Consider the following 21475-nt stretch of genomic DNA (forward strand, 5'->3'; position numbering starts at 1 on the left):
TTAAACGGTCAGTTTAATGATCAGACAAATGGTAAATGTCTGTAAAACAAATCTCAAAAGTGCAGAAATACACGCATAACATTTTTTATAGTTAAACAGCTATTTTTGTGGAATTTTTATACCACAATTAAGTCAATAATAAAAATGTGCAAATCTTCATTCACAATATTGAACTAAGTTTTAACAGAATAACAGAAATGATATCACATTTGACCATTTATACATAACTTGAAAAGACAACCTTTTATTTATACATCTTTATTATCACAAAATAAGTCATAACTGACAAAATTACACATGACAAAGATATTACAAAATTAACATAATTTCTGAAAACAATATATTTTTTCAAGAAACATTTCAACTGAGGAGTAAAACAACCTTAAAATCTTAAATACCATCATGAGTAAAAGTAATATCAGAACATCTCTGATACTGTAAACATCGACAGACTGAGGCATGTCACGAGCTGAAACGTCTCATATCCATCTGATTTGTGCTTTTCTGTTGTCATTCATGATCAAACACAATTTGTTCCCAGATTTGGTCAGCTTCTGTGTGAGTGACAGCTGGATTTAAACAATGTACACTAGATGGAATTTTATAGTATAAATTTAACTTAAATTACTCTTTGCTGCTTAAGTTTCATTCAATTGTATTTTTCATCATTACGATTATATTTTAAGCCGAATAATCACGATCCATCATCTGAAGAAATTAATCTTAATTTTGATCAAATGGAAATTGTGATTTAGCTCCACATTCCACACACATTCAGAGGAGTAATTTTTAAATTGTATCTTCAACACTGCGGGTGCCAACCGATTGTTTTAAACATTTGGGGATTTCAATTCAGAGTAAAAGAAATTATAAAAATAAAACCTAGATTGTGACCAGTGGGGAATCTAAATAAACACAAAAGAGCATTTTTGGAGGGGGGAAATTGTGATTTGAGTCGTTTTGTACCATTTTCTAAAAAGAATAATTAAAAAAAAATCCAAGAATTACTGCAGTAGTTTTTAATGAGAATAAAAATAATACGTTTATTTTTTAAATTCCTATTCAACCATAAACTTGAATATGTAAATGAGATAACGTTGTCATTTTCTGTAGCTCACATTTGAATTGAATACTTTTCATTAGAAGTCGGTGATAAGACAAAATAATCATAATAAAAAACACATGCTTTTACTGGCATTAAACAGACCTGCGAGGGTTAAAACGCTCCATTCACAAACACTCGAGCCGCAGAGGAATCCACACCAGAGGAACCCGCACCACACTTTGAGAACCGCTGAACTGCACTACCTGGTGGTGGAGTGGTTAAGGCAGAAGCACATATGCTAGGCTCTGTGCAGCAGACGCAGCATTGAATCCAATGCAATTCACTGCATGTCCTCCAACTCATCCCCATTTCAAGCTAAAATGGCCCCGTCTAATAAAGCCTCAGTGCCAAAGCATCCTTTTAAAAAAGGCTGTGGCTGGAGAGCCGCGGCGCAGCGCAGTTTCAGGGACCCTTATAGCCCGTTATAGCGTCATGGCTTACCCTAACCCTAACCTTAACCCTAACCTTAACCCGGCGCGGTCGAAAACGGCGCTAAAACGCGGTCAAATAGCGGCGCAGTTTCAGGAGCCGCGGCTCTGCAGACACTCCCTTTAAAAAAAGGAAGAAAAAAAGAAAGAGAAACACTAGAGTGAGCTGAAGAGTGATCTGCTTGTTTAGGTCAAGACTAGCACCGCTTTAATACAGCATGTCTTTTCAAAAGGACTCTTATGTCATTTCAGCCAGATTTAGGTGTCCAAAAAGCTATCCTTTTCCATGATCATTTGATGTTGACACAAGTTATTGATTCATGTTTTATTGCTTTGACATATGTATTTTAAACCAGTTTCCCAATTAGACGATTTTAATTCGACTAGTTTAGACTATTTTGAGCTTTTGACCATGTTCTAACATTGTTCCCTCACCAAAAACACACCTGAAGTTCTATTTAGCTTCATTCACACTAGTTTGTTGAATCCTGTTTAGTGAGTCCTCTCCTTCTGAGCCTCAGAAAACACTCAAGTTACACATTTTACAGATTTGTGACATCATTGGTCGAGCTCTAAGAGAATCTTTGCCGGACTTGATCTGAGTATTTCTGCCTCAGATCACCATCATGACGACGGCGTGCCTGCATTAGCATGTTGAGGGAAAGCTAGGTTTGTTTATCTACCCTATGCAACTCCCTCTGCGGACAGTAGATTGAGCTCCAACACAATTATTGACCTGGGAAACACCTGACTGTCATTTGTGTTTTTTGTAGAGCAATTTAATGAGCTGCCAAAGCAGACGCACAAGAAAATGATATGAAATGCATTTTATTATATGCATGTGAAAATGTACAGAACCTGCCTGTTCTGTCTGAAGGCCGTCTCCTGGAGTTTAGAGTGAACGGAACCAAGGACATTTCTTTGTAAGCTTTGGAGTTTTGGATTATTCCATAAACACTGTTATTGTCTATTGCACGATCCTCTCCAGCAAAATCAGATACAGAACTCAGACTGTGGGCTTGAAAAAGAATTGGGGGAAAAAGGCAAAATATTTAAGGAATATGTTTTGCATGGTCCTTGTCCAAAGACAGGCCTGATGCTTATAGGCATTTAGCTACAGTTTAGGGCATGAGCTGCAGTCCAGGGCATGAGCTGCAGTTCAGGGCATGAGCTGCAGTTCAAGGCATTTAGCTACAGTTTAGGGCATGAGCTGCTGTTCAGGGCATTTAGCTGCAGTTCAGGGCATTTAGCTGCAGTTCAGGGCATTTAGCTGCAGTTCAGGGCATTTAGCTGCAGTTCAGGGCATTTAGCTGCAGTTCAGGGCATGAGCTGCAGTTCAGGGCATGAGCTGCAGTTCAGGGCATTAGCTGCAGTTCAGGGCATTAGCTGCAGTTCAGGGCATGAGCTTCAAGCAGACACAAAATTTGTCTTCTTTGATGAACAAAAGTCACATTTGTATAATCTCTTCCGCCTTTAAAAAACACAAGACAAGTAGTTTTATGCTTCAACTAAAAGGAGGTCTGCTTTGTTAGGCTGGAGGAGCATGCATTCTTTTCCAAATCATACTCAAAGTCCTCACATAGAAAACCTCCACTGCTTGGAGGTTGAGTTAATCGTGGTCAAGCATTCTACAGTTCAAGTTTTTCAAAGGATTCACACAAACACGTGTCCAAGAAAGACAAGGTGAATCAAGCAGTAGTATCCACAAGGAGGGAGAACAGAGTGGGAGATGAACCCGTTTGTAGAAAACCTGTTCGTGGTGAGCCCTGCTACAGCTTCATGTTGCTCAGGTCTTTAGAAAGGCTCTGCAGGTAGGCGTCGTGGATAGCACCCAGGAAGTCCGGGTCGTTCTGAGAGAGGAACAGGAAGTTAATACTATTGAAAATTACATGAAGAATACATAACATGTGGGTTTGATCACAAGACATATACTTCAAAATATACTTTACCAAATTATCAGGCCTGTACTTCAATAAACTACCGTCGGTAAAATGCTTGTGTTTACCGTCGTTCACATGCTCATGTCTACCGTCGCTCACATGCTCGTGTCTACCGTCGCTCACATGCTCGTGTCTACCGTCCACTCGCATTTACCGTCGCTCACATGCTCGCGTTTACCGTTCGCTTACACTGTGGCACTGAAACTAAGAGAAGAATACAGTCTCACATGCTGACTCACATCACCTTTATCAGATGCACCAGTGTGTCCTGTAGCTGTGCTCTGGAGAAGAGGCTGGGCTGGGCGTCTCCGGGTAACGAGGGTTCAGCGTGGACATTAGGGTGGACATTAGGGTGGACATTAGGGTGGACATTAGGGTGGACATTAGGGTGGACATTAGGGTGTATATGGGGGTGGACATTAGGGTGGCTATGGGGGTGGGGATGGGCATTGGGATGGATGTGGACATTGGCTGGGACGTGGATATTGGGATGGGAATTAGGGTGGACAGGGACGTGGACATTAGGGTGGACATTGGAGTGGACAGTGGGGTGGACATGCACAGGAGGGACCACGGCGGCTGGGGGAAGTTTGCCGATGGACTGCTGAAAGACGCTGGGGGACAGGAGCAGAGACGCCTCGGCTGCACTCAGAGCTGGACTCATAGACACTGCCTGAGGACAGGAGACACAGGTCAGAGCACATGAGGCCAGTACAGTGCATAGACCTGCTCTACCCACCAGGAAAACCAAAAGATTTTACACTGAAACATGTTTTACATTTTTAGTTTAATACAAACACAAAATGTTGTTGTTTTTTAATTAAAAAGAAAAGTAAAAGCATACTTTTGTTTTTGAGCTAAAGGGCACTGTGCCTTTAAATTTGCATATTGAAGTATTTTTGCTCAATAAAATAATTTCAGTATTTCACAAATCTAGATACTTTTATTTTATTATATATATATATATATATATATATATATATATATATATATATATATATATATATATATATATATATAGTAGAAAAATGTTAAATGTAAATAACCGACCAGAGAGCCAAACCAAAAATAAATGTATGATAAAATAATAATACATGAAACAAACAGCTTTAACTGTAACGTACACTACACATACATGCAGTACATCTTCAAACACACACATACTTTGTAGACGTTCATACTTCCTCGAGATCATCCATGAAACTGGTGGATCCATGAAACTAGTTTATTTAACTTAGCAGTTGTTGCCATGGAGTTATGACAACCTCAATCAAAAATAACTGAACTGAATCACCTTTGTAGAACTTTATGTAGAATAAAAACCCTTACACTCACCGTAATAGGTTTAACCAAACCGGGAGTGTCATTTTGTGGTCGTAGAGGCTTCCCCATTGGCTCCTGGAAGCTGTGAGGCGGGACTAAAGTGCTGGGCAGGAAGTTGGGTGCAAGGACGGGTTTGTGGATGTCCGCATGGTTGACCGCTGCGGCTGGTTTGAGTGAATTGAGAATCTCCTGTCCCAAAAAGGCCCCGGGAGGCTGAGGCTGCGGGGCGGGAGCAGGGGGAGGCTGACGAGGGGGCCCCAGAGGAGAGACGGGGCTCAGGGGCTGGAACACCGGGCTGGGGCTGAGGCTGAAGGCGGAGGGGAGGATGACCACGGGCTGTTGCTGGGGTCTCGGAGGTGTGGGATAGGCCTGGCAAGTGCCGGAGGGGTCGGAGGCGGCGCCAGGAGGGGGCAGAAGAGGAGGGTTGGAGGTGGGCATCATGGGCAGGGAGGGATCTTTAGGGAGGGAGGAACCAAAGAGTTCCTCCACAGTGATCTGCTTCACAATACGAGAGGGCTGAGGGGGAAATCAAAAAGAGAAAAGGAATTCAGCTTCCAACAAGAACATTTTAGAATCATCAACTTGAATAATGAGCTTCAAATCGTCAGTTTACTCAGGGTTGCATTTGAGTGATTCCTGCAGGTTTGAGTAAACTGAGGCTCCAGTGTTCCCGTTTTCACCCACCCCCAATCCCCACCCACATCCTGATTTAAATGTTTGAAAAATCTAGACATGGTCATATTGCCTCTTTTCTAAAACAAATGTAAATGACAATCTGCTGCTTGTTACAGTGAAATGTCACTATGCATTTTGGAACTTTGGAAATTTGATTATTTTTTGTTTTTAAACTATACTTATTTAGTCTTGTCTGTTAACAAAATCTTGAATTCTATTATATGAATACAAACACAGCTCTAACTACAGCTTAAGTTACATAATGTTACCCAGTCCAGTGCACAGCAGAGATTATGTCCATACACATTGGTTGTTACTTGTTTAATATCTAAGATAAAATGTCTAAGCTGTTGTATACTTTAGAATGGTTTATAAGGGTTTAGTGTCGCTATGTTACATTTTATGGACATAAGAAAAATCCAAATGATAAAAGAGAAAGATGCATTTAGCCCTGAACAAACAGATGTGAATAAGAACAGCGCCATCTGCTGGAAACTATGGGGAAGGGAAACAAAAGTAAAAGTATTCAGTAGCAGTCAGTACAACCTAGGAGTAGATTTTAAAAACATGGGAGGATAATTTCCATCACATGACTCGGAATAGCCCGTTCAAAGTCCACAATAAGATACAGGATCACTCAAACGCACATAAATGAGACAAAACGCAACTCCAGTTGTTAATTGTTTTGTTGTTGTTGTTAAAAAAAAGAAGAAAAAAAAAAAACTTTCTTTAATATAGAAAATGGCATTATTAAAGCAACATTTCAAAAAAGAAGGATCTAGTTCTAATTTTCGTAATTCATACAATTTATTCAGGAATATTTTTCAATCAAAAAGCCTCATTTCATCATATTTAAAAATGTCTTTAGTTAGAAATGTATTTAAAATGACTCAGAAAATTCTATCGTTGCATAATCGTCTACGAAATGAATCATGAGCAGCTCGAGTATGAACAAAACAATAGTAATTGTGACAATCTTGAAAGTCAAAGTCCTTTCAGTTCAATTATGCTCCAAAAAAGTAAAGTAAGTCTGTTAATGTCACATGGACTTCACGTTATCGTTCAGAAACATTTCATTCATGAACATAGAGGAATGGGTGACTGCAGATGAAAGTAATGATTTGACTGGTTATGGTGTGAGGGTGAACTCCCCCCTCCTCACCTTCTCAGGCTGAGGGGTGCTGCGGGTGCGATCAGAGGGGGGCGCGGCCTTCACGGTGGACTCTGCAGCACTGGGCACATCTGCGTCTCCAGACTGAGCCTAGAAAGCACAAAGAGCACATGAACCGGGATTTGTGTTTGTCAAAGAGTCAGAGGCTGTGACCGCTGAGCCCAAGAACAGGGATTGGTCAGAAAGAGGGTTTAAAAACAAAAAAACAAAAAATAATCCCACATTTAGCGACAATGTCAACTCGGGTCAGTGAGCTTTGTGCATTCAATATACAAAAGCATTCAAGATCTTACTTTATCCCACATAACTAAATAAAAATCTATACATTTTAAATAAAGAGTCTATGGAAAAACCTGGTTACATACTACATTCTTGTACTCAAGATTTCTTTAAACGGTGGGTTTGTGTATGATTATCACTGCACAAAGTTATAGCTGTGAATGAAGTGTCAGAAATGTCACTGTCTGCACTGGGTATAAAGCAGAGGGAGGGGCAAATAAAGCAGAGGGAGGGGCAAATAAAGCAGAGGGGCAAATAAAGCAGAGGGAGGGGCAAATAAGCAGAGGGAGGGGCAAATAAAGCAGAGGGAGGGGCAAATAAAGCAGAGGGAGGGACAAATAAAGCAGAGGGAGGGGGCAAACAAAGCAGAGGGAGGGACAAATAAAGCAGAGGGAGGGGGCAAACAAAGCAGAGGGAGGGACAAATAAAGCAGAGGGAGGGGGCAAACAAAGCAGAGGGAGGGACAAATAAAGCAGAGGGAGGGACAAATAAAGCAGAGGGAGGGGGCAAACAAAGCAGAGGGAGGGACAAATAAAGCAGAGGGAGGGACAAATAAAGCAGAGGGAGGGGGCAAATAAGCAGAGGGAGGGGGCAAATAAGCAGAGGGAGGGGCAAATAAAGCAGACGGAGGGACAAATAAAGCAGAGGGAGGGACAAATAAAGCAGAGACAGGGGGCAAATAAAGCAGAGACAGGGGGCAAATAAAGCAGAGACAGGGGGCAAATAAAGCAGAGACAGGGGGGCCAATAAAGCAGAGGGAGGGACAAATAAAGCAGAGGGAGGGGCAAATAAAGCAGAGGGAGGGACAAATAAAGCAGAGGGAGGGACAAATAAAGCAGAGGGAGGGACAAATAAAGCAGAGGGAGAGGCAGTAAAATCTCACATAGATTCAACTGTTAAGCAGAATGTTTTTAAGATAATCCTTTATTGTCCCACATGGGGAAATTTCTTTCACTGGGGAAATGAGCAGAAGACATAGTTAAAGGCTTCATTGTCCACTCACTCTCTGGTACTCCTCTTTGGCTTTGCTGAGCAGCTGCAGGATGTCTATGGAGCGTGATTCTGGGGCCCCGTTGGTCCTGGCTGTGTCCACTCGCTCAGGGGACGTTCTCTGGGCATGCTCGGTTTCCTGCCTCACTATCCTGAGATCCGGAGATGAGCAGATATGGAAGGGACCGTGCCAAACACACACAAACATGTGGAGTACGTGTGTGGACACTTACCTGACCATCAGCTGAGCGATGCGGTGACAGTCCCTCTTGTCGTAGAACCAAATACTGTAGATTCCCACTGAAAGACGAGAGCAGAATACTTTGTGTCAAACTAAACCGTTTCAATACAAGAAAATGGAGTCAACTTTGACCCAGGTCTCCATCTTTTACCCGGGTAACATAAAGGTCACAAAATAAAATATGGACTTGTTAAATGTGATAATAGGGATTTGGAATTTGCATGTTCTGTCTGTGTCCCTTTGTTTGTACCTGTGCATGACCGTTCATCAAGTAACTGCAACTAGTTTACTGGATTACTAATTAAGTAATCAAATAATTATGAACTGGTCTATACGCAGGTTCCAAAACACGCCATGAGCTGAAAAAAGAAGGTTTGCCACAAATTGAGCTGCAATTACATAAGAATCAGAAAAGGCTTTAGTGCCATTTGTCGATGAACAAAAATTCACAGACATAGGAACTTGTCCTGGTGGTTCGGTGCAACGCAAATAACAAAACATTGAACATTTTATACAAATAGGGCATGATAAGTACATCCTAAATAAAATATAAAAATGAATGAATGAAACACAGAAAATGTGTAGTTCATTTGATGGTCCACAGGATCCTGAAACGGTTTCACTCAAATTTTCGCTAATCAAATAACCGCTTTCTGAACTATGCAGTATACGTGACTTAGTATTTATCTCAAAATGTGTACTTTGAGTTTTTGATTTAAAACTATTTATTGTAAATATACTTCATGAAGAGGTTCTAAATCAGCATCTCTTTAGCTTAATTTTGGTCAAATGTTGTAGAAATCTGAACAACTCGTCGATTCATCGAAAGAATAATTGACAAATTCATTGATTTCTAAAATAATCGTTAGTTGCAGCCCTAGTTTGAACCAGGCTCTGATGTCACTCACGTGTCTGAGTGCTTTTAGTTTGACTAAACCACCTGGATGAATCATATTCTGTGGTAAACTGAGGTTAATCCCAGTTTGTCCAGTGAAATCCATGTTTCACCTCCCCTAGGATCCATTCGGGAAGTTACAATGTTTTTAGTTCACAAACTCGATGTTATACTCTCAGATGAGACAAGCGCCGGGTGTTTTCTTACTGATTACATTGGATTATGCCAAGAAATATCACAAAAGTAAATTCACTAATGTGACTGGATCCATAAACTTGCAGTTTCACTACAAAAATTTCCATTTTAACTACCGGTATATTAAATTGAGATGCTCCACATCAGTGTTCAGTATTATTGGCCAATAGAATGTTGTGAAGACATCTGAAACAAGGGCCGGGCAGCTAATGATGATTGACTTTATGATGTCGCCCAGAACAAGCCTTAGGTATCGTTTACGGGGTCTGCATCTTCCAGAATTATTTTGCAAAACTCTGCCATTTGTTAACGGGAAGATGACATTGAAGTGCTTATGACAAGTTGGACTACTCATTGAACTAAATTGGAGTGACACATTTTGCTAAAAAAATAAATAAAAAAAAGAACATTTTCGTAGGTGCATAATTTTACTTCATGTTTGTAATTGATGACATCACACTAGGAAATTAGCTTGCAACCACTGGGCCAAAACGTATCTATTGTAATAAGAAATTAATAAATTAAATTAAAGGCGTAATGGACGATTTTTCGCCGATTTGAGAACTGAAGCGGAAGTGCGCATGCGCACTCTCCCCGTGCGGACCTGCACAAGAGCCTCGCGGCTAAAAGTGAGTTTGTTTATTAGTGCAACGGATCGCATCGCATCTCCCGTAGATTTCCGTCTCTTCTGAGTCAGCTCGAACTGTTTTTCTCTGTCTTAATTTTGTCCTGTACACTGAGGGAACTATATTATGATAGATCCATGCGCTCAGACACAGGGAAACGTGCCGCTCGTGGGGACGAGCCAGAACGAGGCTGCAGGTGAGCGGTAGGTGCGTTCTATGATCGATACGTGGCAGGACTAATAGGCAGTCCATGCTACGAGACCTCTATGAGACTCAGATTTGGGCCAAAAAAAATGTCCATTACGCCTGTAAGAAATACAAATATATGAGAGCACCTTTATTTTGTTGAATTATTGTTTAGGGGTCAAAAAAGTTATTTCTTTTGTATAAATTATGCATTAAACTGGGATGGAATGAGTGTTTCTAGTGTGATGTCATTTCCTGCCATTTTATACAAATGATTCTACTTTTTCTCCACAAATACCTAATAGATTGTTGTAAAGCTATCATTTATATTTAAGATAAGATAAGATAATCCTTTAATATCCACACAAGGGGAAATTTTGTTACAACGCAGTAGAACAGGAGGAAAGGACAGATTATAGGAAGTTTCAAAACACACTCTTAATAGAACTCTTATGAACAAAAACAAAAAAACTCATTAACAAAACTTCTCTCTATCTTAATAGGGAATGGAGGGGGGGAAATAAAATAAAATAAATAAAAATCAGATAATAATAATAATAAAATAATGATAATAGAATAAAATAAAATAAAAATAAAGTAAAAATAGCTAGCACAAGACTAGGTAATACTATTAGCAGGTAAGTAAACTGTATAAAAAACAAAATAGAACACTCTTATTTACAGGTATTGCACATGGTTGATTCAGTATTGCACATGAATATGATGGTATTGCACATGGTTACATCAGTATTGTATTGTAGAGTCTGACAACAGCAGGAAGGAAAGATCTGCGAAACCTTTCCTTCACACAGCGAGGGTGGATCAGTCTATCACTGAAGCTGCTCTCCAGAGCGGACAGAGTGTCCTGCAGGGGGTGAGACTCATGGTCCAGCATAGATGTGAATTTAGCCAGGACCCTTCTGTCCCCCACCTCCTGCACCGAGTCCAGAGCACAGCCCAGGACGGCGCTGGACTTCTTGATGACTTTGTCCAGCTTCTTCCTCTCCCTCTCTGTGATGCTGCTGCTCCAGCAGGCCACACCGTACAGGAGGGCTGATGCCACCACAGAGTCATAGAAGGTCTTCAGGAGTGGCCCTGTCACTCCAAAAGACCCGAGTCTCCTCAGGAGGTAGAGCCGACTCTGGCTCTTCCTGTACAGTGCGTCTGTGTTATGAGTCCAGTCCAGTTTGTGGTTCAGATGAACAAGTTGTATAAATACACCATATAACGTCAAAATGAGAAAATCCTGAAAAGTTGTCATAGGCACTTTGAGGCGTACTCACCTTTTCCACCATAACCTATTATTACCATGATGTCTGTATTGCATATTGTATATCATTTGTGTGGTGTGAGCTTTGAGGGCCCACGAGACCGGGCCGTTACCCAGCAGCCCTGTGTTTGTCTCTGTTACTTACCAGTGTCACCCAAGGGACTCAAGAGCAGCCAGTAAACACACTGCGCTCATCATCGTTATCCAGGCGTCCAGATCGTTCAAGGTCAGTCCAGTCAATCAGTCGTTGTAATTATTGTCTGACATTTGGGTGTTTCTCCTCTAACTTTGCAACAGCGAGAAGAGATTCGGCACGATTGTATCACAACTCCGGAGGGACTGTTGCATTCTGGATGGCGCAAATGGACTGACGTCTTTGTGAATCCAATATAAAAACCCAGAGGAAACACCAGAATGTCTTCTATACCGGCGAGACTGATGGCCAAGCCCAGTCCGAAAGGAGAGCCGTCCACGCTGACCCTGTCTCTGGCAATGTTGTTTTTCCTCATCAGCAAACAAATGGGAAAACACTCCAACTCCTTGTTCGTGGCCGTGCTGAAGCTGCTCTTCAGGCTCGTGGTCAACTACCTCGGAGGCAGCGCCGTCAGCTACTTTCTCAAAATTTGATGCAATGCTTTTGGATCGTGTGAGATGACTTCAAACGCTTTGACCAGCAAATCTGTACAAACTGTTGCATTGGCCTGTTTGGAGTCATGACTGAAAAACTCATAGATCAGATTCTCCTGCTCGACACCAGAAGGCGCCCAAACGGTCTGAAGCAGAGAGGAAAAGCCTTGCTCCACCGAACGCTGGGACGGTGCCTGTATGGGCTTTTCAGAGGTAAACTATGCCAGTTACAAAAGGCAGCATATGAGAAAGAAAACTGAATATCAATTATCATGTGTCCGAGGACTGCAACTAATGATTACTTAAGTCAGTGATTAGCAGATTAGTCAAACGATCATTTATTTTGTACATTAAGACTTTTAAAATATATTATCAACCTTTATCTTATCTTATCTTATAAAAGGTAAAAAAATATGCTAAGAGAGGACAGAATATTTACAAATAAAGTGTTCTATTGAGGAAAATAAGAAGTGTTTTGACATTGATTTATAATGCCACTGTCTTTATTATAAAAGGTCTTTTTACATGTATTTTAGAGTCTGTATAGTCCAGATAAGGTTTAACATTATCAATCAGAACACAACTACCATTATGTTTTATAGTTGACTAATCACAAATATGTGATAAATAGTTTCATTTGGTGCTGCAACTAATGACCATTTTGTTATTTATAGATATAGATGGATCTATGGATGTCACTTGAGGCCATGTTGATGGACATTTACAATCAAAACCAATTGCCTGAGCCATAAAACCTGCTCCTTCAGCTCATGGCATGGTTTGGAATCTGTGTATACAATTCAGATAACTATTTGATTACTGAATTAGTTGACAATTATTGCAACGATTGATTAGTTTGCCATTGACAAACTTATTTCAGCCTAACCTTTATTATTGTAATATAAGTTTTGACACAATGCTTTTATCAAAAATGCACATGCCTTAATTCACTTAATTCATCTAAATATGGGATAACAATTATTGCATTAGCAATATCAATCATTTCTGGATATATTGTGCTGCACAAGTATAGACAACAAGCAGTTACAAATTAATGTTATATTGTGCTTAAGTGTTTAGCACCGACAAATACCGTGTTAGTTCCTTTACAGTGGTCTAAGGATACTCACAGTTTCCATTCCTGTAGAGCAGAAAGGGATCTTGAAGCTGGAACTCCAAGTCTTTGTTGATTGGCTCCACCAGATTCTCAGTGCTAAGTCGGTTCATAATGGTGAAGCCATGACGAGGAGAGGCAGACCTACAACACAAAAGGAATGTTGACTTTACCAATATTACAGCAGATGGGCTTTTGATCTTATATATTTCATTGACAAAACGTTTTAATTTTTTTTAAATATATGAATTTATTTTCTAATGCACGTGAAAGATTTTGACAGGAGTATGCTTATGTTTTAAACTACGATATAAGTCAATAATCACTACTCTGAGGTGCTTCTTCTATTGTTAGACATTGGGTTTATTTCTTCCCACAATAACGTTTTAATTTCCTGCTGTTAAGGACTAAAATGTTCAAAATTACTAAAGCAAGATTCACTAAAAAGGGATGGGTGATACTAACAAAACAAATATTTTTTCAACAAAATCTCTTGGCTGAGGTTCAAGTTTCACAAAACATGAAAAGACCATAACATTAACCCCAAAAGTGCAGAAATATCACACTGGTATTTTATAATTATCTTAATTTTATACAATATGCTCAATATTCTAATTTTGCATACATCCAAAACAACTGTGATATTATCCTTTTTTTACCCCTTCTTTCTCTTTAAAAAAACATTATAAAAAAAAAAAAAAACACAGAACAAAAATAAGACACAAGAGAGCATACAAAACTAAAATATGGTCCTAAACATGAAATCTGGCCAAAGTCTATCAAATGCATTTCCCAGATGCTTCACGAGGAACTTCTATGTGAATGATTTGGGAACTGCAGTGATAAAACCCAATTACAAGTTTTAAAGACTGCAAATGGACATGTCATAGTAACTGTGGCATCTCGAGTTTTTTTTAAGTTTGGATGGAAAACATAGCAGTAGATACAATTATAATGTGTTGTTTACAATACCAAGGCCACGTGCGAAATACGTCAAATGACGACGCAACAACAACAAAAAAGAACAGGACACACACACAAAGATGATCAATACTTCTGTCAAATTCACAGAAATAAATCTGACCTCGAATAAACAAATAAGGTGCCTTCAATTTCGGTCTTCTCCTGAAAAACAAACAAAAAACAACAGGTATAATAGAGGTTGTGGCTGTTTGCTGTTAGCACACGAGCAGCTGAGTGTCACAAGGAAAAAGACATGTCTACGTCATACATTACAAATACACTATTTTTGGTTAAAAATCTAAAAGCTATTGAGATACACTCCGTAAAACCTCAGTGATGTTATCGTTAGCTCGTGTTTGCTAAAGCTAAGCTAGCGTGTGTCTGATATGTGACGTTACATGTGCTTTTGGGGACAAACATACCCATTCATTTGTTTTAGCATTAAAGTTATACAGTGCCACTTGTCCGGTGACGTCGAGCAGCTTGTTTATGTACGGGTCCTGTCTTTGCAGAGCCGCTAAACTCATCACTTGTCCTGCGTGTGCGCTCTCCATCTTGTGTTTGTTTGACTTCGCACGGAAGGCTTTCTGCGGGCACTTATCACTTCCGCTTTCACCGGAAATGGACCTGTGTGCATGGAAACTTTGCCAGAGGCTTATTTTTGTTCCACGTGATTAATCTGAATCTGATCTGACCCAAGATTTAGGTCATTTGCAATTCGACTGAGTGCTACTGCTATGGGTGAAATCATTATTTTGAAAGAATATGAGTTTGCCACGAGGTCATGTTCTGCAAAATGTCATTTTTATTAGGTCATTATTTCAATCATTTAAATGTGTTAAAATATTCCTGGAACAGAGAGCAACATGATAAGAGTGTATTTAGTACTGATGCGACAGATACAGTGTATAGTTTATTTTTGAATTTGATCATTTTCATACATTAAACCAACAAAGCATTGCCAACTTCTGTTCTAAAATATTTAAATTGTCATTAAGTTGTTGTATCAGCATTATCTTACTCAGACTAAATTTGAATGAATCCTACATGTTTGAGTAATCCTGTATTGTCCTGTTTTCAAAGCTTGAGAGCTTGAGACACTTCAGTTCTCACCTACCCCCTATCTCCACCCACTTCTCTTTAATTATTTGTTATCATTCAAAATAAAAATAAAAAATCAAACAGGTAAAACATGTAGGGTTCAAAAGCCACTTTTAAGTTAAAAAAACATGTAAATCTGCTGCTTGTTTCAGTCAAATGTCACAATCACTGGATGGATTTTAAGACCTTTTAGATACAAAAAAACAACAACAACATATGTTGTAGTTTAACAACATATGTTGTAGTTTAATAATAAATACCTTGAACTTCTGGACATGAAGTCACTTCCTCACTGAACTTCTGAGGAAACATTGGGGCCTGGATTATAATCTGGGATTACGCGCTCTCCCACTGGAGCACAGGTAATCCAATCACTGGAGACTTTCCAGCGTAGCTCCCACTCATTTGGTCTTGAACCGCTGCAGAGTAAAGCACAAAGCGCGCCATGGGCCCTCAGCGCAGACCGAGGTGACACCATGCCGTTCATTATTCGGGCGAGGCCCCGGAGAGGTGAGTGTTGTCTTCAGCATATAGCCTTTGAGTTTGGGATTTGGACTAGACTGTGTGTGTGAGACTAATCTGAGCTGTGAGCAGATGGCACTCTCACTTCATGTTGTTGTGGCACTTTGCTGCTGTTGTTGGGACAAAAGGTACATTTATGTTCTTTTTAAAATGTGTTGTTTGTGTTGTTAAATGAATATTTGCTGTTGGCTATTGGGATATGGGATTATAACTTCATGTGACTGATATGGTTCGACTATACATTTCACTGAAACATTCTTTACATAATATTAGTTCAGGTTTTACAAAAAAACTAAAACTTTTTTTTCCCAAGTTTCACAATTTTGTTCATAATGTTACTTCCTGGTTGGACATGAGCAGCAGATGTGACGGAGGCAATTCCAAAACTGTTACCTAGCAACCATACCGTAAAACAGGGCTAAAATCCATATATATTACATACACAAAAGCTTTTATTTTAGAAGTATTAATATCTGATAACACCTTTATTTTATTTTTTTTAAAAGAGTTTTGAGTAAATAGTCCATGCATTTAGGATGGAATGTCACTTATTGATGATATAGACAGAGGGATTCTGTTTTGTAACTCAGTGCTATTTCTTGCTATTGTAATTTAGTGTTGATTGAGCCAGTGTGAACGTACCCTAAAATGTCAATCAACCATTTATTTTTGATTGCAATCGGTTCATTAACGCGTGTTGCACGTTGCAGAGTGAGCTTCAGCCCACCACACTTTGAAGGCTGTTGCCATATTGTGCTAAAGTCAAAGTAAAACCACTCAGATGCATGTGAGATATCAGTGACATTTACAATTGTTTTATATTATTAGGCCCGAGCGCCACAAGCTGGCGAGAGGCCTATTAATCTCGTAAGGCCGTGCAAAGCACGGCTGCGAAAGTGCGCACGTAGTGCGCACGAAATCGAGCGCTAAGCGCTCGCCCACTTCCAAACACTCACTAACGCACTCCTTCACTCACGCACGCCCCGTGCATACTAATTAGTAGTAGGAAAATGGAACATTACCGTTGTAAACGGGCGAAGCCCGTGCAAAAGTGCGCACTAAACGAGCACTGTACATTGGGATGACGACCGCTTCGCAGTCGTCATCCCCATATAAAGCACTCATTTGCCCTAAGTAGCTCACGAATACGTTCCCCATCTCTTGCATGTTCCGTGCATATAAGCATGTAATGCAAAAAATTAACATTATTACTGTATAGAGGGCCAAAAACACAAAGTGGGCGGAGCCCACTAAAAATTAACGAAAGTACCCGTCAGTGACCAGGGACCCACACCATGAGGTAGGAAAGCGCGAGCGCTTTCCGAAAATGTATAGTTTATGATATTTGAAAAATGGGAAACATTGTTTTCGCATTGGAATATTATTCTTTCTTTCTTCTTCTTTCTTTCTTTCTTTCTTTCTTTCTTCTCGGGACCAACCCCCCTATTTTTCACCCAGTGAACATTGACGAAAAGTCACAAAAATTTGCACACCTCTAAAAATCGTGCCTCTCTACATTCTGGCTATTTCCCGTTTCTAAAATAAAAAAAAAAATTGGCGCGTCAGCGCCCCCAAATGTACCAAAAATGCATTGAGAGATAGGAAATGACCCAAAAAAAATCTGATCGTAGAATCATGAAATTTGGCGCAGAGGTAGATGGTGACAAGAGAAGTAAAAAATATTATTCCGGCAACGCCGTCCGCCCAACCAAATGTCGGCCATATTGGTTCAAAAATGGCTAAGCAGGACTCGGGAGTTTTTCCAAACGTTGTACTTTTACGAACTCCTCCGAGGGCGTTGGCTCTAAAAAGCTGAAATTTGGTGAAAATGCTACTGAGGAGTGGGACATCAAAAGTTATTCAAATTACATTGATACCTGTCACGGTCTCTGTGCGGCGAAGCCGCAAACTTTAGCTAGAATTTCAGAAATCTCCCAAATTTAACATTTCTGCCGTTTGCGCAGATAAAGTCCGAATTGCATCAAATTAGAATCAGTTGTTAAACTCTTTGCGCTAAACGTACTTGAAGTGAAATAAATTAATTTGGCACCACAGCGCCCCCTACAGATTTTATATGGAGGTTAAATGTTTAGTTTTGCGAAATTTTATGAAATTTGACACACAACTCAATTTTGGCCCCATCAAAAAAGTCAATGAGACCCATGTCATAATTGTTATGGTTTTGCCGTAGCGATGACCAAAACCTCCCATGTTATTCCAATGGGGAAATCGCCAGAACATGTTTACACTTTAGACTTTCACAAACTCCTCCCAGGGCGTTAGCCCTATTAACCTGAAATTTGGTGAGACTCATCTTCAGGGGTGAACCGTCAAAAGTTATTCACATTTTTATTCAAAGAGTCACGGTGTCTGTGCGGCAAAGCCGCACATTTTGCCAAGAATTCAAAATAAAATTGCTTTTTGATGGTAAAACAAAGGGGAGAAGATGTGACAGCGTCACAGATTCAGCAGTAGGCGTAATAAAAGCACAATTGGGGCGCGTTAGCGCCCCCTCCTCTTGCGGCGTGGCGGCGGCGTGGCGAGGGCCGATCATTGCCGCTTGCGGCTATATTTATTATTATTATTATTATTAATAATTTAAAGTAACGTTATGCCACTTTTTAGATGTGACACCTGAACTGCATGATTCCTAGGAAATTGAATGTTAAAACCATACTTGTGATCATTCTCTATGCAGAAAGATACGTTTTATGTGGAACATTTCCATGGAAACAAGCAGGAGGAGGCTTCTCCAGGAAAAGTCGGGTCACTGTAAGGACCCAAATGCTTGATTTTTTAGGTTTTCCTGGATAAATATAAAAAATACACAGAAATGTTGATGTCACAATAGTTTTTGTTTTTAATTTTGTCTACAGATGTAGCCCATAATATATTATATGTGAAGCTTAAATAAAATGTTGAGGCTTGAGCAAAGTATTTTCACATCCCTTCTAATACAATGTCCACTGTGGGAATCGTTGCTTATTCTTTTTTTTTTTTTAATAAAGACTTAGCACTGATATCAGTTAATCTTTGAAATAGTGTAATGATTCACTGCCTCTATTCTAGAATTTTGAACGTTCTATAGACATACCATTTTCTCTTATCAGCTCGTTTGCGTCCTCTCTAACAGCCCTAACCTTCCTCACACACGTAGAACCAGGCGCGCACAGGTGTTTTTATGCGTGCGTAAAGTTGGTTCCTCCTACGGGCGCACACCGCTCCATCCTCCGTCCGCCGCGCGTCTCCGTCACTCCGCTCAGGCAGCAGCAGCATCAGCACCAGCACCAGCAGCAGGAGGAGCAGCAGCAGCAGCAGAAGCAGGAGTCAGGCGGCGGCGGAGGCACCCGGATGTGGCGATCATGTTTGGCGCTCGGGGAGAAATCGCGTCCACTTCTTGTCCAACACCGTAATATTTCTTAACAAACGCGGGGGACTCGGCTCCGCGCGGCCCGGCTCTCGCGTCGACCCCGTCTTTGGATGTGGTTCTCCGGCGATGCGTTGGACGTGAAGCGGGTGGTTTCCATGTGGATACGAGGATGCGAGGAACAGATGAAGGTAACGCGCGGAGTTTGGAGCGCGGAGAGGAGAGAGCGGCTCATCCCGGCGTCGCTTTGACTGCTTTTTGTACGCGTGGATTTCAACTTATTTCGTGGCCAAATGCTCGGTTAGGTTGAGCGTGTGTGTCCTCACGTCCGCGGAGGAGATTAAAATGGTTGGTCCTCTTGTAGTGGGCGAGTTGTGGTGGGCAGCTTCACACGTGCCAGCAGCTCATGGGAGACATGTCTTTGGATGTTTGGGTCGTGACTGCATCATTCAGGACGCGAGGAACACAGTCCTGGGCCTCTGTTAGATTTCAAAAGTTTAAAAATAACTTACTGTTGAACTGAGTTGACAGGTCCTCCAGTTAGTCCTCCAGTTAGTCCTCCAGTTTGTCCTCCTGTTAGTCCTCCAGTTAGTCCTCCAGTTAGTCCTCCAGTTTGTCCTCCTGTTAGTCCTCCAGTTAGTCCTCCAGTTAGTCCTCCAGTTTGTCCTCCTGTTAGTCCTCCAGTTAGTCCTCCAGTTAGTCCTCCAGTTAGTCCTCCTCTTAGTCCTCCAGTTAGTCCTCCTGTTAGTCCTCCAGTTAGTCCTCCTCTTAGTCCTCCAGTTAGTCCTCCAGTTAGTCCTCCAGTTAGTCCTCCTCTTAGTCCTCCAGTTAATCCTCCAGTTAGTCCTCCAGTTAGTCCTCCAGTTTGTCCTCCAGTTAGTCCTCCTCTTAGTCCTCCTCTTAGTCCTGCAGTTAGTCCTCCAGTTAGTTCTCCAGTTTGTCCTCCAGTTATCCTCCAGTTAGACCTCCAGTTTGTCCTCCAGTTAGTCCTCCAGTTATCCTCCAGTTAGACCTCCAGTTTGTCCTCCAGTTAGTCCTCCTCTTAGTCCTCCAGTTAGTCCTCCAGTTTGTCCTCCAGTTATCCTCCAGTTAGACCTCCAGTTAGTCCTCCTCTTAGTCCTCCTCTTAGTCCTCCAGTTAGTCCTCAAGTTAGACCTCCAGTTAGTCCTCCAGTTAGTCCTCCAGTTTGTCCTCCAGTTTGTCCTCCTGTTAGTCCTCCAGTTAGTCCTCCAGTTAGTCCTCCAGTTAGTCCTCCTCTTAGTCCTCCAGTTAGTCCTCCTGTTAGTCCTCCAGTTAGTCCTCCAGTTAGTCCTCCTCTTAGTCCTCCAGTTTGTCCTCCAGTTAGTCCTCCAGTTAGTCCTCCTCTTAGTCCTCCAGTTAATCCTCCAGTTAGTCCTCCAGTTAGTCCTCCAGTTTGTCCTCCAGTTAGTCCTCCTCTTAGTCCTCCTATTAGTCCTCCAGTTAGTCCTCCAGTTAGTCCTCCAGTTTGTCCTCCAGTTAGTCCTCTTAGTCCTCCTCTTAGTCCTCCAGTTAGTCCTCCAGTTAGTCCTCCAGTTAGACCTCCAGTTTGTCCTCCAGTTAGTCCTCCTCTTAGTCCTCCAGTTAGTCCTCCAGTTTGTCCTCCAGTTATCCTCCAGTTAGACCTCCAGTTTGTCCTCCAGTTAGTCCTCCTCTTAGTCCTCCAGTTAGTCCTCCAGTTTGTCCTCCAGTTATCCTCCAGTTAGTCCTCCAGTTTGTCCTCCAGTTATCCTCCAGTTAGACCTCCAGTTTGTCCTCCAGTTAGTCCTCCTCTTAGTCCTCCTCTTAGTCCTCCAGTTAGTCCTCCAGTTAGTCCTCCAGTTTGTCCTCCAGTTATCCTCCAGTTAGACCTCCAGTTTGTCCTCCAGTTAGTCCTCCTCTTAGTCCTCCAGTTAGTCCTCCAGTTAGTCCTCCAGTTAGTCCTCCAGTTAGTCCATGGTGCCTGAGCAGTTGAAGTGCTTTTGATGACAGGTTGGACTATACTCACTCACTCACTCACTCACATGTTGTGCAAAATAGTCTTTCATTAGCTTTTAGCCTTGTTTCGTCATCATAAGTTTCCTCAAAATTGTATTTGATTGAATCATTGAGTTAATCCTGTATTGTCCTGCAACTAAGGCTCCAGTGCTCAGAAAAGATCTGTTTTCACCTACCCCCTATCCCTGCCCACAGCCTTGTACTTAGTTGTGATTATTTGGAAACATTTAAACTCTGAGTGACATATGTACAGTTCTAAAATGTAACGGAGACAAAGAAAAACTATTATGTAAATGACAACCAAGTCATTTAGGTGAATATTGTGGTTTACAATGAACCACATGTTGATCTGCTTATTTTATAGTTCATCACCAAGTGGATGTTTTTAATTGCACTGAAAAACTTAAAAAATGATGTGTCCTTATAGTGAATGAGCTGCACCGCCACAAACCTGACTCGTAC

The 21475-nt window shown here is 41.1% G+C and overlaps 2 protein-coding genes across 6 annotated transcripts in view; one reads left to right on the plus strand and one right to left on the minus strand.

The window, feature by feature from the left end:
* Positions 1 to 304: 304 nt before the first annotated feature.
* dcp1a (decapping mRNA 1A) lies at positions 305 to 14624 on the minus strand. Its single transcript, XM_072449271.1, has 10 exons — positions 14451 to 14624; positions 14150 to 14190; positions 13082 to 13209; positions 8145 to 8211; positions 7925 to 8063; positions 6634 to 6732; positions 4809 to 5312; positions 3984 to 4146; positions 3718 to 3875; positions 305 to 3383 (listed from the first exon to the last, which is right to left on the minus strand). The coding sequence occupies exons 1-10, from the start codon at positions 14580 to 14582 to the stop codon at positions 3303 to 3305; spliced, it is 1512 nt and encodes a 503-aa protein (XP_072305372.1). The 5' UTR covers positions 14583 to 14624; the 3' UTR covers positions 305 to 3302.
* A 905-nt stretch (positions 14625 to 15529) lies between these two features.
* cacna1db (calcium channel, voltage-dependent, L type, alpha 1D subunit, b) overlaps positions 15530 to 21475 on the plus strand; it is a 139416-nt gene continuing 133470 nt past the window's right edge. For all 5 annotated transcript variants that reach the window (XM_072449274.1, XM_072449275.1, XM_072449276.1 and 2 more), the window contains exon 1: positions 15530 to 15639. In XM_072449274.1, coding sequence (XP_072305375.1) covers positions 15606 to 15639 — 34 coding nt within the window. In that variant the 5' untranslated portion in view covers positions 15530 to 15605. The remainder of the gene's footprint in view (positions 15640 to 21475) is intronic.

Source organism: Eucyclogobius newberryi, unplaced genomic scaffold, assembly GCF_026437365.1.
Source record: "Eucyclogobius newberryi isolate DKJ021-1_F unplaced genomic scaffold, fEucNew1.0.hap1 SCAF_17, whole genome shotgun sequence".
Taxonomy (NCBI): Eukaryota; Metazoa; Chordata; class Actinopteri; order Gobiiformes; family Gobiidae; genus Eucyclogobius; species Eucyclogobius newberryi.

Excerpts from the sequence above, each read along its gene's own strand:
- dcp1a (XM_072449271.1), bottom strand. The coding sequence starts at position 14,582 with ATGGAGAGCGCACACGCAGGACAAGTGATGAGTTTAGCGGCTCTGCAA. Across the intron at positions 5,313-6,633 it reads GCACCCCTCAGCCTGAGAAG|CCCTCTCGTATTGTGAAGCA; the intron begins GTGAGGAGGGGG and ends TTTCCCCCTCAG. Across the intron at positions 3,876-3,983 it reads CCACCCTAATGTCCACGTCC|ACCCTAATGTCCACCCTAAT; the intron begins CTGTCCACCCTA and ends ACCCCCATATAC.